We start from the raw sequence: 15,642 nt of genomic DNA, 5'->3' as shown, positions 1-15,642 counted from the left end.
TCTGAAATCAAATCCTACTGCTCGGTTTAAATGCAGGCTTCATATGTCAAACGTGCACATGTGTGGCCATTCATGAGCACAATTCCGGTTTTGTTCCCTTTGTGCGGAACGCAGTCTACCTGTAGCCTACTTTCTGTGGTCGGCCCCCATCCTCTGTTCCCTTGACAGAGCTGCACAAAGCCCCAGCATGGGAACCCTAGAAAGGCTTTCTGTCCCTTTTTTAGCGCTCACCAAATCCCGCATCAAGGGTGAAGGACAATTGGCCTTTGGGTTCCCAGGGAGGTGCGTGTATCTGTGGAGTGGCCATTACAACAGATATGTGATACGTGAACGTCGCCAAATGGCGGTGCTTTGTGATAAGGAGACGTTGGGTTGCAGCCTGAGATATGATGAGTCTCTGTGGCTCATTCTGCATAGCTGGGACGACCCAAAATACTGTGTAATTTTTTTTCTTTGTGGAGGGGAGGGTACAACCTGCTAACAAGTCAGCATGATGTATAACCACCCGAGTGCTAAAGTTCCTCACCTGAACCATTCGCATAAAATGATATCTCTCATTCTGTAAAAAAAATAAAAAAATAATCCCTCCATCTTTCCTCTCAGAACTTATTAAAACTCTTCCCTGGCCGGTTCGAATCCCCGTGTTACCTCCGGCTTGGTCGGGCCTGGTCCAGCGCCATGCCTGGTCGCTGCACTAGCACCTCCTCTGGTTGCCTGTTCGGGGGAGAGGGAACTGGGGGGAATAGTGTGATCCTCCCACACAATATGTCCCCCTGGGGAAACTCCTCACTGTCAGGTGAAAAGAAGGGGCTGGAGACTCCACATGTATCGGAGGAGGCTGGTGGTAGTCTGCAGCCCTCCCCGGATCAGCAGAGCGGGTGGAGCAGCGACCTGGACGGCTTGAAAAATAGGATAATTAGCCAAGTACAATCAGGGAGAAAAAAAATGGGGGGTGGAGCAAAACAAAAAACAAAACCTATTCCCTAGCATTTCTTCTCTGTGTTGTTCTACCCTGGTGGTCAAGGGTGATATTATCATAAGGACATCTGGGGCTCGGACCTTGCTGTCCTGATTCGGTTTGCTTGTAGGTTTGCGTGACCTGAGAGTTGAAGCTACCGTCACACTCCTTAGCAAGTTCATCTGGATAAGGCCTGAGATGCCTAAATGGGAGACCGGTGTTTACTTTGCCGCTCCGCTGTTGCAGCTAGCTACGGCGGTGAAACCCGAGCACATTTGCACCACTCAACACAGTCTGAATTCTTCAAACCTCTCATTCTTTTCTGTTTGCTGGCCCTTGTCTTACCCAGACAGGGACTACTTCAGCAGGTCATTCATCTGTGAGAGACACTGGTGGCTGTTGTCCGGCCATTAGCTTTCCCATCGGAGTTGGTTTCTCAGATGTGGTGAGCACATACAACCTGTACCGTTTGATTTGAAGACATAAAAGGTAGCAGGTTAAGCACACGGTTTATTGAATTTGTATGACAGAGGGCCTGGCCTTTTTTTTTGGATTGTTTTGATTTGTCTTTATCTTAACAATGACATGCTGTCAGTCACTGCACACTGTGGTGGTCTGTGCATGGGCCGCTGGAAAAGGTCAAAGGTGACAGGGTGAAGTTACAAACCCTTGAAATACCTGCGAGATGTTGAGTGGCTTCGGGTAAGTTGGAAAGCTGCTATTTCACCATCTTTCAGCGTAACAATAACTTTCCCACAGTAATGGCGACTCACCAGAAAACAAAGATTTTCCACAGTCGTAGAGCGCCGCATGTGGGCACACGTGTGCGGGCATGTGTGCATGTTATATGACGTGACGGCTGTTTAGATTTTCAGGTGATTAAGAGGCAAGCGTGCATAGCGGCATGATAACATTCCCCAAGTGCATGCTGGGTGAAGTGAAGCATGATGTGGTTTGCTGAAACGCACAAATGACTCTTACTGACCCCAAGACGGCAACACATCCCCATGTTAATTTTGTGTGTTTGTGTCTGTGTGTGTGTTGCAGTTATATCAGACCGTATCTTTGCTACTAGCATAAGTTTCTGCCCTTTGGTAACTGTCGCCCTTGTGCCAGAAACTAACAGTAATGCATTGCAGTCATCACATCAGATGCAATGCTTCAGTTCATTTCAACGTGTTCCACACCGCAATCTTCAAAGACTTATAACTCACTAAATCTGACTTTCTGAAGAAAAAAAAACCCCTTTAAAATCATTTCAGGCCTTTCTTTTTTCTTTTAATCCAGATCCTAGATATAAAGATGGATTCCTTGTCAGGGGTCGATTTCCTTTTACAATGAAATAAGAGGTGGGGGGGGGGGGAGAAAAAGTTCTTTGGAAAAAAAAAACTTTACTCATATAAATGTAAAAAGAGAGCACCTAAGAAGTACACAATCATAATTAAAACGTTGACAAACTGTTCTGAAGAACATTCGTGTAATGTTATCATATGCGTCATGACTATCTGTCATCACCGGGCTGATGGCTGGCTGCAGGCTGAGGACAGATGGATGCTGTGTGGTGGTGAGTGGACACCTTTGAGTCTGGCCGCTGCTCCCACTCTGTTTTCCATGAGTCAGAATGGCCACAGTGATGCCAGCGCCCAGAAGCTCGCTCCATCTGTCACCAATTTCCTCCTCCAGTTGGACACCGTCTCTTCCTTTGATGCCTGTTTTCTTCATTGCAAGGACAAACGAAAAAGGGTAACGAGAAAGAGAAGGCACCGTATCCTCTTTTTTTTTTATATTTCATAGGATTCTATGAGTATCTAAAAAGGCCATTTAGGAAGTGATTATTTAAGCAGACTTAAGCCTGTTTAGCTTAAAACAGCCTTCCGCTGTAAATAGCTTGAGATTGACAGCAACAGTTGTACAAAAACAAACAAAAAAAAGTCAAAACTTACATGTACAAAGAAAATTTCCTATTGTGACTGCGGCGCTTGGTTCATGTAAACAGAGGCAGTGCAAAGAGTGAGTGTTATGGGAAATACATGGCAAGACCAACCGCGGGACATTGTTTTTGGCAGGGGGCACACATGGTGAGGTTGCATTGTACTGCAAAACAAACAAAACCAAACTTCCCCTCAGCGAGCTGGGGGGTGGGGGGGGGGTGAGAAGGCACTTTTCTTGCTGAGCGTAGATCAGGCTTTGAATTCTGCTCAAACCTTGTACTTCATCTTCCCAATCTCGCTGATGACACAGATATGCTGGGGGAGGGAGAGAAAACGAGAGAGTGCCTTGTGTGAGTCTCTTAAATCATGATAACAGCCTGTCAAACCTTTAAAGAGAGCCAATGAAATATGCTTCAGTTCTTCACCAAACCCAGGGAACTAGTCAGCCCGGTTTTGCCTCCGACACTGAAACAGTAAAGTAGAGACGACTATGTTTTATACGTGTTGACAATATTTTATCATCCCGCGTGGCTGGAAGATCCGCTGGGTTGTGATATTCATACCAAACTTGGAAGGAGGAACCTAACCATATTCTGAAGGATGTAGAGTTCATCTCTAAAGATGTGACATTGATTAATAGATGTCTTAGATAGATATTTCTACTGATTTAACTTTGAGTGTGTATGTAACGGGGGGGGGGGGGCGTTATTTAACATGTACAAGACAAAGAGCTCAGAAATAAGAGAGGGGGTGGGTGGTAGTCTTGGGTCTGCCAGATCCAGATAGCCAGACCCTCACATTCCACTGGTCACCCTCTTTCCAATTGCTGTATTAAATACCACAAAGAAAAAAAGTTCCCGGAGACAATGAGATGCACACAACTGCACTCACATAGGGTATGTGATGTCTACACAAATGCATGCACACAACCCCCCACCCCCACCACACACGCACACACACAGCTGTGGAAAATCAGTCTGGGCCCAATGTCTCACATGACTCAGAGACAGACTTGAGGCCAAGTCTTCACAGAGATGTGGACCGCACTTCACATAGGTATGCACTTATCCAGTTCAGCCTAACATGCATGGAGCGCTACAGCGAGGTACCGTGTTATGGGCTCAACAAAGACACAGGCGCACACACGTGTGCAAACAATAGCCACGTCAACAAGCCACATACAACTTATCCCACACGCAACATATCTCTGTACATACACCCACCCACCCAGGTCTCTTTCTCTCTCTCTCTCTCTTACACACACACATACACAGAATGGGTAACCAATCTGAGTTGATTTGCCTGCAATGCAAAGCCTCCTTGGCTGGGAGGATACCTGTTGGGTGAGTTTAGGTTTCACAGGGACATGTGTGCCTTTATGATACACAGTGTTTACCCTTCCCTCCCATCTCGCTCATCCCTTTCACGTAGCTCTTCAAAAGGTCAAGTGCAGTGCAGCCGCCAAGGAAGACTCAACTCACATTCAGGTCACGGAAATACTCGTTATAGTCCAAGGCGTAGCCAACGACAAAGCGATTTGGGATTTCGAATCCAACATCTGTCAAGGAAAACACAGATGCATCAACTGAGAATAATGTGCGGAGTGATGACTCAGTCTGAGAGCTCGAAAACCTGGGCCACATCATTCGGACAAAAATTTGTATTTTTCTTTATTTACTTTATTATTAAAGTCTGTGAAACTGCAATATAAAGTATAATAAATATGGACAGAGTTGAACTGGTTGAGGACACTGAGAAAATCTTTTGATATTTTGATTGAAGCTACAGTCCTGAAGATTGTCATTTCTAGGGTGTCCAAGTAGCGTGGTGGCCTATTCCGTTGCCTACCAACACAGGGATCGCCGGTTCAAATCCCCGTGTTACCTCCGGCTTGGTCGGGCGTCCTACAGACACAATTGGCCGTGTCTGCAGGTGGGAAGCCGGATGTGGGTATGTGTCCTGGTTGCTGCACTAGCGCCTCCTTTGGTCAGTCGGGTGCCTGTTTGGGGGGAAGGGGGAACTGGGGAGAACAGCGTGATCCTTCCACACGCTACGTCCCCCTAGTGAAACTCCTCGCTGTCAGGTGAAAAGAAGCAGCTGGTGACTCCACATGTATCGGAGGAGGCATGTGGTAGTCTGCAGCCCTCCCCGGATCAGCAGAGGGGGTGGAGCAGTGACCGGGATGGCTCGGAAGAGTGGGGTAATTGGCCGGGTACAATTGGGGAGAAAAAGGGAGAAACCCCCCCCAAAAAAATGTCTGTTTAACTTGGACACCCTCATAATTGCACTTGTGTTGGACAACTTGAAATCCGAGAGACCGATTGAAAATGACGCCAAGTTGTCAGTGCTGTTGTGTCAGCACCTTCCCACCGTCAAACAAATAAGACGTGGCTCAAACCTGACTTTTAGCTGGCTCTGCAATATCTGCTTGTTAGCACCCACTTTGATTCATTCAACTTTGCATGCCAGCGCTCTGGGAGTGCAGCTTTCAACACTTTCAGGACGAGTTCACTGGGTCAATAATATCACCTTAGGTGCAAATTCCTTTGATAAATAACCGCCCCAACGCACCTGGTGTGGCACAAAAAGTTTAACCTGTCGTTTGCTCCATGGCCACGTTTGTCTTTGAGAAAGAACATACACGACTTCATTCTTTTCGGAGGATCAAATCAAATCAAATCAATTTTATTTATATAACCCAATATCACAAATTACAAATTTGCCTCAGTGGGCTTAACAGCAACACAACATCCTGTCCTTAGACGGGATGTTGAGGATGATAAAGCCTCGGTGAAATAGAGGGAATGGTTGACAATATAAGCTGTGGCACTTACAGTCTGTGAGGCTCTCCGCCATGTTTGGGACCCTTTTCACCAGCAGCCTGAAACACACATCACAGTAATTCCACCACTGACATTAACACCCCTTTTAAGCCAAGGACCCGAGTTCAACGTGTGCTCCCTGACACGGGGCTGACCCGTGTGGGACCCTTTTACACCAAACCTGATTACGCGCATTATGACACGCCGTGGTGGCTGTTGCGAACTTGAGCAAAGTCACGTTAGTGCACACTGTTTAAGTCAGTGACATCAGCCAGTTCATTGCTCAACCTGCCACGGCCCGTTTCACCAACTAACCTGCATTACAGGCACGGGTCCTACCCTGACCTACATCACCCGAGTTTCATCATCAAATAGTTGTATAGGTTTTTGTATCAGTTGTACAGGTTTTTTTGTTTGTTTGTTTGTTTGTTTGTTTGTTAACGTAACACTTGAACACACACACACACACACACACACATTTCTTTGATTAGAACCATATTTGTTTGAGTTTGGTGCTGTCCATCGTTTTGTGGGAGTGGGTTTCACAATTTCTTTCCCAGTTTTTTTCCAAGTGGTAGACATTTCATGTTGCAACACAACTTGTCAAATACACCATGCAGCCCAAGTAGGGCACAGGATTACAAAAGCCTCAAATATTTGCCCTGAACGGGGACAAGAATTGAGGAATCTCTTTCAATCAGAAGTATAAGGAAATGAGGAACCTCCCTCTGCTTGGCTTATGTTACACAATCACGCAAATAAATAAATAAATAAATAAATAAATAAATAAATATTTCGGCCGAACGAAGGGAACAAACATTCAGCATGAACAAAGTGTAAATGCGGATGCTTATCTCATCTCTTCTGTCTTGGGGTGCATAGGAACAGCCCGCGGACACCAGATAGAGGCTGTGGAAGAACGATATCCTCTTTGTGTGTCTGTCATATGATTGGCATTTCCCCTGGTGAGAGAGAGAGAAACAGACAGAGAGAGAGAGAGAGAGAGAGAGAGAGAGAGAGCGAGAGAGAGAGGACTCAAGAGACTGACTTACCCTGCGACCTTGACCATCTTGGGTTGAAAGGTCTGTACATGATTCAGAAGGGCCTTCATGGTTTTTCCTGTGTCGACTATAGCCTGCGGGTGGGGCGAGAGAGATAGGGAGACATGGAGAGGCTGGAAATGTGAGACATGTGAGCATCAAATGCCCTCAAAGTTTAAAGAAATGCAAAAGCAAATCATTGATGCAGTCTTGCTGAGGGAAAGAATACGGCCTCATCCAGACTAGTGAAACTCCACCCCCCCGTCCTCTAAATAATCAATTTGTTCCTGGTTTAAAAATGTCTAGAGTAAGAATGAAACATATATGTGCAACATCTGACAGCGTAGTAAAATAAAACTGCATATCACACACCATGGGAGACCGCTTTCTGAATGAGCCATATTTGATCTTAAAGTTTGTTTTCCCATCTAGACTGTGGCAAATAGCCCTCGTGATGTCGCGCCTATGAATGGCTGACATCAGCCTGGAAACTTCTGCAGCATTTGAAAAATGATCTCGAAGAGAAAGGGCCTCTTTCTTTTTGTCTTCTCGCGCAAGGAAGATGTGATCTCCGCAAGCTCCACAGCATGAAGATCAACAAAACAAAATGTGGAACCGGTTCATGCAAACATGACCATCGAATAAGCCAGCGCTATTGACCTGAAGGAAATGCTTGCTTCTCGTGGCGACTTGAATTAAAAAACTGAAGAAATCGGCGCAGGCAAGAGAGACGAAAACACTGAAAAGTCAGGTTCGACAGCAGCGAGATGACGTTCACACAGGTGATCGTAGAGGTAAATTAAAAGTCAGTCAAGTCGGAACTCCAGTTGGAGAATTGACTTTTAAGAGTTAATCCAATCTAACTAGGTTTAATGAGTCTTAAGTGTGTTTCTCCACCACATTCCTCATTCACTCAACAGAATAAATGAAAAAAAACAACACTTACCTCGACAATCAGTACATTCTTAGCAACATGAAAAAAAACAAACAGAAATGCATTTGTTAAATATCACATTATCATCAATTCACAACCAAATACTTCTAGCCATGCACGGTCGAATAAAGTCAAGAAATCTCCAATAACAAGATATCTACATTTCTTATAAACCGTTGCAACAAACTAGGCCGTGTCTTCGGAGCCTCAACAGGAAACACAGCACATCTCACTCGCCCAAGAGCGACCGTTTGTGTCTCCAGCCACTCTTTAAGTGTCCAGGGGTCATACACGTTTTCTGCTGGGAGGTTTCAAATGTCTGCCCGTTCCCTTGGCTTGGGTTTTCGGCGGGTTCACGGTGCGACCAGTGGATGGTTTTTCAACGGTTCGGGGTAAGAACGATGTGAAAGAATGCAGGCACTTGGCCAGCGCTCTGAGAGCACACCTGAACTCTGTTATGTAACAGTGGGAAAACTGGAGGAGGCGGACATGTACGGAGGAGGAGACAGAAAGAGAGATTAACCTCAGCAGGAATAATATGTTCTCTTGCAGGATACTTGTATTCAGCTAGTCAGTCCGCAACCATGCATCTGTGTTTTTTTTTTACCTTGTGACCTAAGATATTTATACTGCACCTCTGGGACTCTTAATACAAAGTACAATTCTCAGCATGGCCACACACAGAGATTTCTCCATGATCAGACCACTATATTATCAAGTGTCCCCTGCAACTCCGGCTCAGAATTTATGGCTGCACTAAATTCCAACTAAACTCCTCCAATTTCTGCGCTGACACCCGGGATTAGGAAAGCTGAGCGTTATAAATGGAACGAGAGACTGAACCAGCATGCAAAACAGAGGTGCAACTGCCAGGTGCAAATGCCGGTGAACGTTGCTGGCCAGTATCCAATGCATGGGATCTGATTCACAATAGGTTTATGAATATATGCACGCTCAAGGAACGTGCTCATATACATCAAACTGATAAGTAAAAACTTAAATAGCATATTATGAGGTATATAGCCGAAAAAGCCTGCAAAAGGAAAATAAATTAAAAAAAATAAGTCAATGATAGTCTCCTCAATACAGTTGTTCTTAGTTTCTAATAAAACTTCCTGGGTTGCACTGATAGGAAGCCACAGACTCCAGTCAGTGTCATAAATATTTTAACAGAAATGCCTACAGATCTACAGAATCATAACAGTATGCCGTGCCACCTTACAAACCAACACAGCATTTATGATGTTGACATTTAATTACTGCACACCACTCAGGAATAACTCATTCCGCAATCGACCTAGTATTGTGCCACAAGGAGGAAAAGTGCCTTCCAAGTCCATATCTGTGACTCACAATCTGCAGAAATATTTTGGACATTTGTGAATTTATGGAGAGTTTGCACCTACATAACTGATTACATTTTCCCTTACTTAAAGGATGGACCGTTTCCCAAAGACACACGACACTCTAACCTGAAATTGCCCAGGTTTGTTCTGCAAGGTGGTGGTCAGTCTTCCTTTATTTGACCTGAGCCAATATGGCGTCTTAGCTAACTGCAGATTCTGATATCTTATTTGTTCACGTCTAGCTGTGTGGACTTATTATTTCGACATGCATGCACACATTGTGAGTCACATGTTTGCATGTGTAAATTTACTGTCTGACAATTGTCTTAGAGAATAACATAAGGAGAAATAAATTGTGATTACGTAGCTTCGGTCTTCTGTGCTTTCCTCACTCCTGCTCACCAGAAGTTTACATAGATTAACAGCTAGCAAATCTGTCTTGCAGAGAACACTCATCAACTCTGAACGTCTGATTCACTTCCACACTGTTAAAGGGCAGACCGCAAGAGTAGCACTCATGAGGAGTGCACCAGAGGATGGTTGAGAGCAAAATACCTCAAATATATAGCTATGTGAGGTGAGTCCTGTGGGCCATGAGCACATTCCAAACTGTGCGCGTATAAGACTTTAACTGTTTGTCATGTCTGTATGTGTTTGTTGTTGTTATACGTACTATGTGTGTGCACATCCTCCCTTAGTCATTTTGGAGATTACTGTCTACCTTCACCAGCTGAACTGATGGCTCTCTCTCATGGCCAGCAGCCAGGAAGGTGTCTTTCAAACTCTGGCTGCTCTCTTACACCATCAAATGTACTTAAAACAAGTTTCACGCTTGACAATGCACATACACACCTTTCCACACAGGAAAGACAAATCTCTGCTCCCCACGATGTGCAGGTCCTCTGTTGACTGGTCATTCTGAAAGCAAATCCAAAAGTAGAAATTGCATTCACTCACACAGAATACAGAAGTGTAGCCATGTAGTCCCACTTATGAATGCACCATCGCTTAGCAAGCGCTGCAATATCGCTCCGCCGACAAAGAAAACTGAAAAAAAAAAAACATGCTTTGCTTTACTTTACGCTGCCAGAAGTTACAAGAAATGGTCTGATAACTAGCTAATGACATTTGTATTACAGTACACTAATATGATTGTTGTATGTGGCCTCTTGACAACTGTACTGTATATAAACAAAGCCAAGGACTCTCCATCTCAGGAAGATGGCCTCCGGTTATGATTAGGTGGCTTCAAATTAATTACTGTGATAAGAGAAGAAGGGACAAATCCGAGCCCCTAGGGGCAGTTCACATGACACCATGACCAGTGAGACTGACAAACAACGTCATCACAGATACTGGCCTCAGTGTGTGTGAGACATTTTTTTGTATAGTCTCTGACGGAAAATATGTTGGGGTGATGCTTAATAAAATAAAAACAGGCTATTCCAGGAGGGGGAGGATCATGCAAACGTAATCTCCCCAGATGAAGATTTCTCACATCACCTTGTGGCTGCCGTTACTGTTAGTGAAGCACCCCTGGTAGGGGGGTTGTGAATTGCTCAAGGGTACTGTTACTGGCATGACCACACAGGATCCACCAGGCCCAAGACTATCCAGCCGAGGGGGCAACCTCACCAACCACTTGGCCATCATGCCGATTTAGAGAGATAGGCAATATTAATCCCGAGGTTAATTCATACTCTTCTCACATACAGCTCAGAATCTTTTCAGTTTAAGATTAATGACAAAGCAGCGTCCAATAGCACAGGAGGGTCCAATGGAGAGGAACTGCTTGTTTTATAATCTGTGCCCTGGGACAGCCCCAGAATCAATTGCCCTTGAGATGTCCTGGATGAGCGCGCTTCCCTCACATGACACACAGCGACACCTGCTGGCATTTATCACATTGCAACTGTTCTCCTATAATTACAGAAAGTGCAATCAGTTCATCTGGACACAACGTTAATTGAAGTTCAGACGAACTGATTCAACTTTCTGTGATTCCCTTATCTGGATTATTGAGCATGCAAGAAGACTATCCTCCTATAAAGTGATTTTTAAAATGATTTTTATTGTGTCTATCCACACAAATTCTTCATGCAACAAACATAAAACAGAAGACGGGTCAATCCTTATCTCAAAACAACTACAATGACATGCATTCTCTATTATGTCAATATGATTTCAAGCATCCTGAAAGTCTACCAGCCCCGACAACATAATTCTTCAACAAATTAAATAACACATCTGGAGAACCTAAAGAAACACTGAAGGTCTTCTCTGAATATTTTCTATCGAGTAATAAAAATGATCTCATACAAAAAAATCAATGTTAAAAAACAACAAGAGATTATAACGGCACCCAAATGAGATTGAATGCAATACTGCAACGTTCAGCCCTGTTTCTCAATCTCTCCAAGTCAAATTCTCACAAGAGCAGTCAGCAAACGTTGTACCACACATGAGGCCGTCTCACATTATTATGCAGCTTCATCAGCAAATGAGGGCCATTTCTCTCAAAGCAAATGATACAGAAACAAGCCCTATATTAAATTGTGCTAACTGCAGAACACCTTGTTAGTAAACTGTAACACGTGCCCTTTGAATATGCATGAAAAAAATTGTTTTGTTTTTAAATCTTGCACACTTCAAGGTAACACTATTCTACAGAGAATGAAAAAAAAGGCATGAGAGATGATATTACTCAAGAACACAACAGGTAAGAACATTAAACGAAAGCTGGCATCAAAAAAGCGATGGGAAAAAAGAACCATGTGGCCAGATGAATTTGCTGCAGCATACCGACGAGAGGAGAGGCAGACAGGCGGCCTCATAAGCATCCTAACAGCCATGATGTCACTTCCAGCCCGACAAGGAGGAGCTGCTTTGGAACAGCTGACGTGCTGTTTTTCCTCGCATTCAGACCCAAATTGGAAAATGAGCAAACAGCTTGGTTGCACCGAGTCGTGTAACCTCACCGTTTATTTTAAATGTGAGTGCTCTTATGACTGTGACCCGCCCACCTGGTAGCTCTTCAAGCGGATGAACTCCACCCTGGTCTCCAGGTGCTTGTTGGAGTTGCGGCAGAGGACCTTGATGAACTCGACCAGGTCTGAGCAGAACTTGTAGCCTCCCTTCAGGACACACAGCGCCACAACACCATCGTCCCCAAGGTCATCCATGATGTGGCGGGCCAAACGCTCCACTCTGCAGGGGCAGTCGCATCGAGCAGTACAACATTTGAAACGACAGTGATCACAATAGTAACAATGATGGTACTACAACTACTGTGACTACAACTACTACTTGGTACAGGGTACAGTGGTATGGTGACAAGATTACACTCTGTTTATGTACATACACACATACATGGGGTATATAATAATTGGGTATAGATAATGGATGGATGCATGTATGCATGCATGTATGTATGCATAGTACATGCATGCATGTTGGCGAATACCTATTCCCAGTTTGTGTATATAAATTTGCACATATGAAGTTTGTGTACATGAATTCTTCTAAGCTGAGTCTAGACTGTGGATCTAGTTAACTGTCTGTCCTGATGCACATGCATTCCTCTCAGTCCATATGTTCAACAGGCGAAGAAGATGAGGTTAAGTTTACACAAAAACCACAATAAACTCGAACTCTGATAATCATCTACCTCTTGTTGTAGATGTTTCACAGTACTGTTTGTTTTTTGCGCTTGAATCATTACTGCAAATGTGCCTTTTTGGAAGAAAAATTATCTTCAAGTAAAACGCTGTTGTACGGTTAACTGCCACATCTTATCTTATGGTACAGTTCATCTCGCTTGCGAAGCTCAATGTAAACTCTTCGCCAAGAAAACTGCAAAACATATAATGCCATTATCGACTTATTAAGTTATCAGTGTTTGGCACAGGTAAACATTAATTTCAAAGACAACAGTAATTACTTTTAGCTTCTCTTTCTCACAATAAGCAAACCAATAACCATGTTGTGTTGCCTGCTGTTACCTGTCCATGATTACTCCATGAGGAATGTAAACACTCTCAATGTCTTCGTGATAGTGTTCTGGGTAGGTGAACAGGTCCAGACTGTATCCTGGCCAGTCGTCTTCTATCTGAGATACAGATTATGCTGTTATCACTACTTGAGCATTGTAGCCTGTGGTTAGAGAGTTGAGTGTGCAGCAACGAAATTGTGCAGAAAAATTGGGTTTGCCAGTTTGAATCCCAGTGTCATGGAAGCATATTGCTGGAGTGTGGCACTAACCCTGCCGTTCTACAACATGAGATCAGAACCAACAATGTGACTATATTGGGGTTTTAAGTTTCTATAGCTATAATCCTGTGTACCCTTTCAACGACTCCATCATGCCATTCCCAGAAATTTGTTATATCTGATTATATAAAGCTTTTGAATAAGGGATACTTCTTCACAAAAAAACAAAACAAAACAAAACAAAAACAAAAAACTTATATGACTTATTGAGGATTGCTGGTTAATTTGACTTCACGTGTGATCTGTGGGAAGACTATCCATCCATCCATCCATTATCAAAACCGCTTATCCTGCTCTCAGGGTTGCGGGGATGCTGGAGCCTATCCCAGCAGTCATTGGGCAGCAGGTGGGAAAACACCTTGGACAGGCTGCCAGGCCATCACAGGGCCAGCGCGCATGCGCGCGCGCACACACACACACGCACATATACATACATATACACACACACACACACATCTAGGGACAATTTAGTACAGCCGATTCACCTGACCTACATGTCTTTGGACTGTGAGAGGAAACCAGAGCACCCGGAGGGAACCGACGCAGACACGGGGAGAACATGCAAACTCCACACAGAGGACGACCCGGTGTAACAGCCCAAGATATACCCTCTGGGCAGACTATACCCAGGGTTTAAGTGGGCTAGCCTGTTTTATACCCTGGGTATGTTATGGGCTAGTCCAGTTTATACCATGGGGTATTATTTAGGCTAGGCTATTTCACACCCGCCTAGGCCAGATTATACCCCCCACACTCAGACCCGGGGTTAAAGCCCCTTTGGCTGTTTGACTGTGGATTGTATGTAGAGGCTATACGGTGATCTGTCTAGAAACAGTCCATAAGCAAGTCAATAACTTTGTTTACAAATTCACGACCCTGGTCACTGATAAGGGTGTCCATGCAGCCTAGTCGACATACAACAGAGTAAAGGAACTCTGCCACTGACTTTGCACTCTTGTCCGGGATAGCTGAGGCTTCAGACCACTTGGAGAAATGGTCAGTTATGGCGACAATGTACTTGTTACCACTTGTAGTTTCTTGAAGAGGACCAATAATGTCAATCCCAACCAGACTCCAGATTTTGGCAGGTATGGGGTTGAGTGACAGAGCGCTGACTTTAGGATTACTGATGAAACACTTCGGACGTGCCTTCACGTATTCTTGTACATCATTCTTCATGCCTCTCCAGTAATACCGCTGACATATTTTGCTGAAGGTTTTATCTCTGCCAAAGTGCCCCACTGAAGCTGGATTTGTCATGACAGGACCTCAGAATGCTGGGCACACGGGTTTTGACAAGAGCCTCCTTATCTCCATGGAAGAGAGTTCCAACGTCAGCACGAAATGGCTTGGTTGTTTGACGAAACTGAGACTTTGCATTCCCACGCTTGGCAGGATCCAGGTCATAGATATGCTGAGGATAATTTCGGACAGAGCTGGTGTAGAAGTTCAAAATCTGGTTGTACAGGTTATCACCCATGATGGATTTTTGTTTGAAAAATTTTTTGAATAATACACATGTAGGCACACAAAACTTCACACTTCCCCTTGTCCTTCCTTCCTTCTTTATTTTCTTCCGTTTGTTATTCCTACAAAAACATGTTTTATCATTGTAATTATTTAATTACACGTATAGCAGCTACCTGTCTACTACTACTACTTTCGGCTGCTCCCGTTAGGGGTCGCCGCAGCGGACCACCCGTTTCCATTTCTTCCTGTCTTCTGCATCTTCCTCTGTCACACCAGCCACCTGCATGCCTTCCCTCACCACATCCATAAACCTCCTCTTTGGTCTTCCTCTTTTCCTCTTCCCTGGCAGCTATTCACTGTAGCGCCACCTAGTGGCGCAGTTTCATAAGGATTGCGGAGCATTATCAAGCGGAGGTGTACGACATACATGTAAACTTTCAAATCTCTATCAACTTCCTAAGCCTATTAGCTATTGGCTAACTAGCAACTGTTTTTAGCACTTTTAGCTAAGCGAATAAATATTTTTTATCTTAAAATAATCAGAAATGACAGCAAAAACGTTCTTTTTAACACATACGTTCACTAGGAACTTTCCTAACCTTGCTCTACCAATCTGAAGGACATTTGTATGCATTAACATAATTTGACCGATAAGTGATCAAGAGATCGAGAGATGTCTACTCACGATGACTGCAGAAATTACTGCTTGTCAAAAGCAAAATGACTTCGGAACACCGAATCGCACATACAACTGTTACGAGTTTTGAAACAACAACCTCTGTAACCCGGGTATAATCTGGACTAGAGGGGTGTTGTCTGGCCTAGCCCAAAATATACCCCGGGGTGTAAACCAGCCTGGGCTATTTTATACC

The 15,642-nt window shown here is 44.2% G+C and overlaps 1 protein-coding gene across 1 annotated transcript; it reads right to left on the bottom strand.

The window, feature by feature from the left end:
* Nucleotides 1-2,950: 2,950 nt before the first annotated feature.
* On the bottom strand, nt 2,951-14,479 carry prtfdc1a (phosphoribosyl transferase domain containing 1a). Its single transcript, XM_056299220.1, has 9 exons — nt 14,165-14,479; nt 13,033-13,139; nt 12,055-12,238; nt 9,884-9,949; nt 7,698-7,715; nt 6,764-6,846; nt 5,724-5,770; nt 4,371-4,447; nt 2,951-3,204 (listed from the first exon to the last, which is right to left on the bottom strand). The coding sequence occupies exons 1-9, from the start codon at nt 14,477-14,479 to the stop codon at nt 3,157-3,159; spliced, it is 945 nt and encodes a 314-aa protein (XP_056155195.1). The 3' UTR covers nt 2,951-3,156.
* Nucleotides 14,480-15,642: the final 1,163 nt, after the last annotated feature.

Source organism: Lampris incognitus, chromosome 19, assembly GCF_029633865.1.
Source record: "Lampris incognitus isolate fLamInc1 chromosome 19, fLamInc1.hap2, whole genome shotgun sequence".
NCBI lineage: Eukaryota > Metazoa > Chordata > Actinopteri > Lampriformes > Lampridae > Lampris > Lampris incognitus.
The sequence above is the reverse complement of the archived record's forward strand: the minus strand, read 5'-3'. Positions and strand labels throughout refer to the sequence as shown.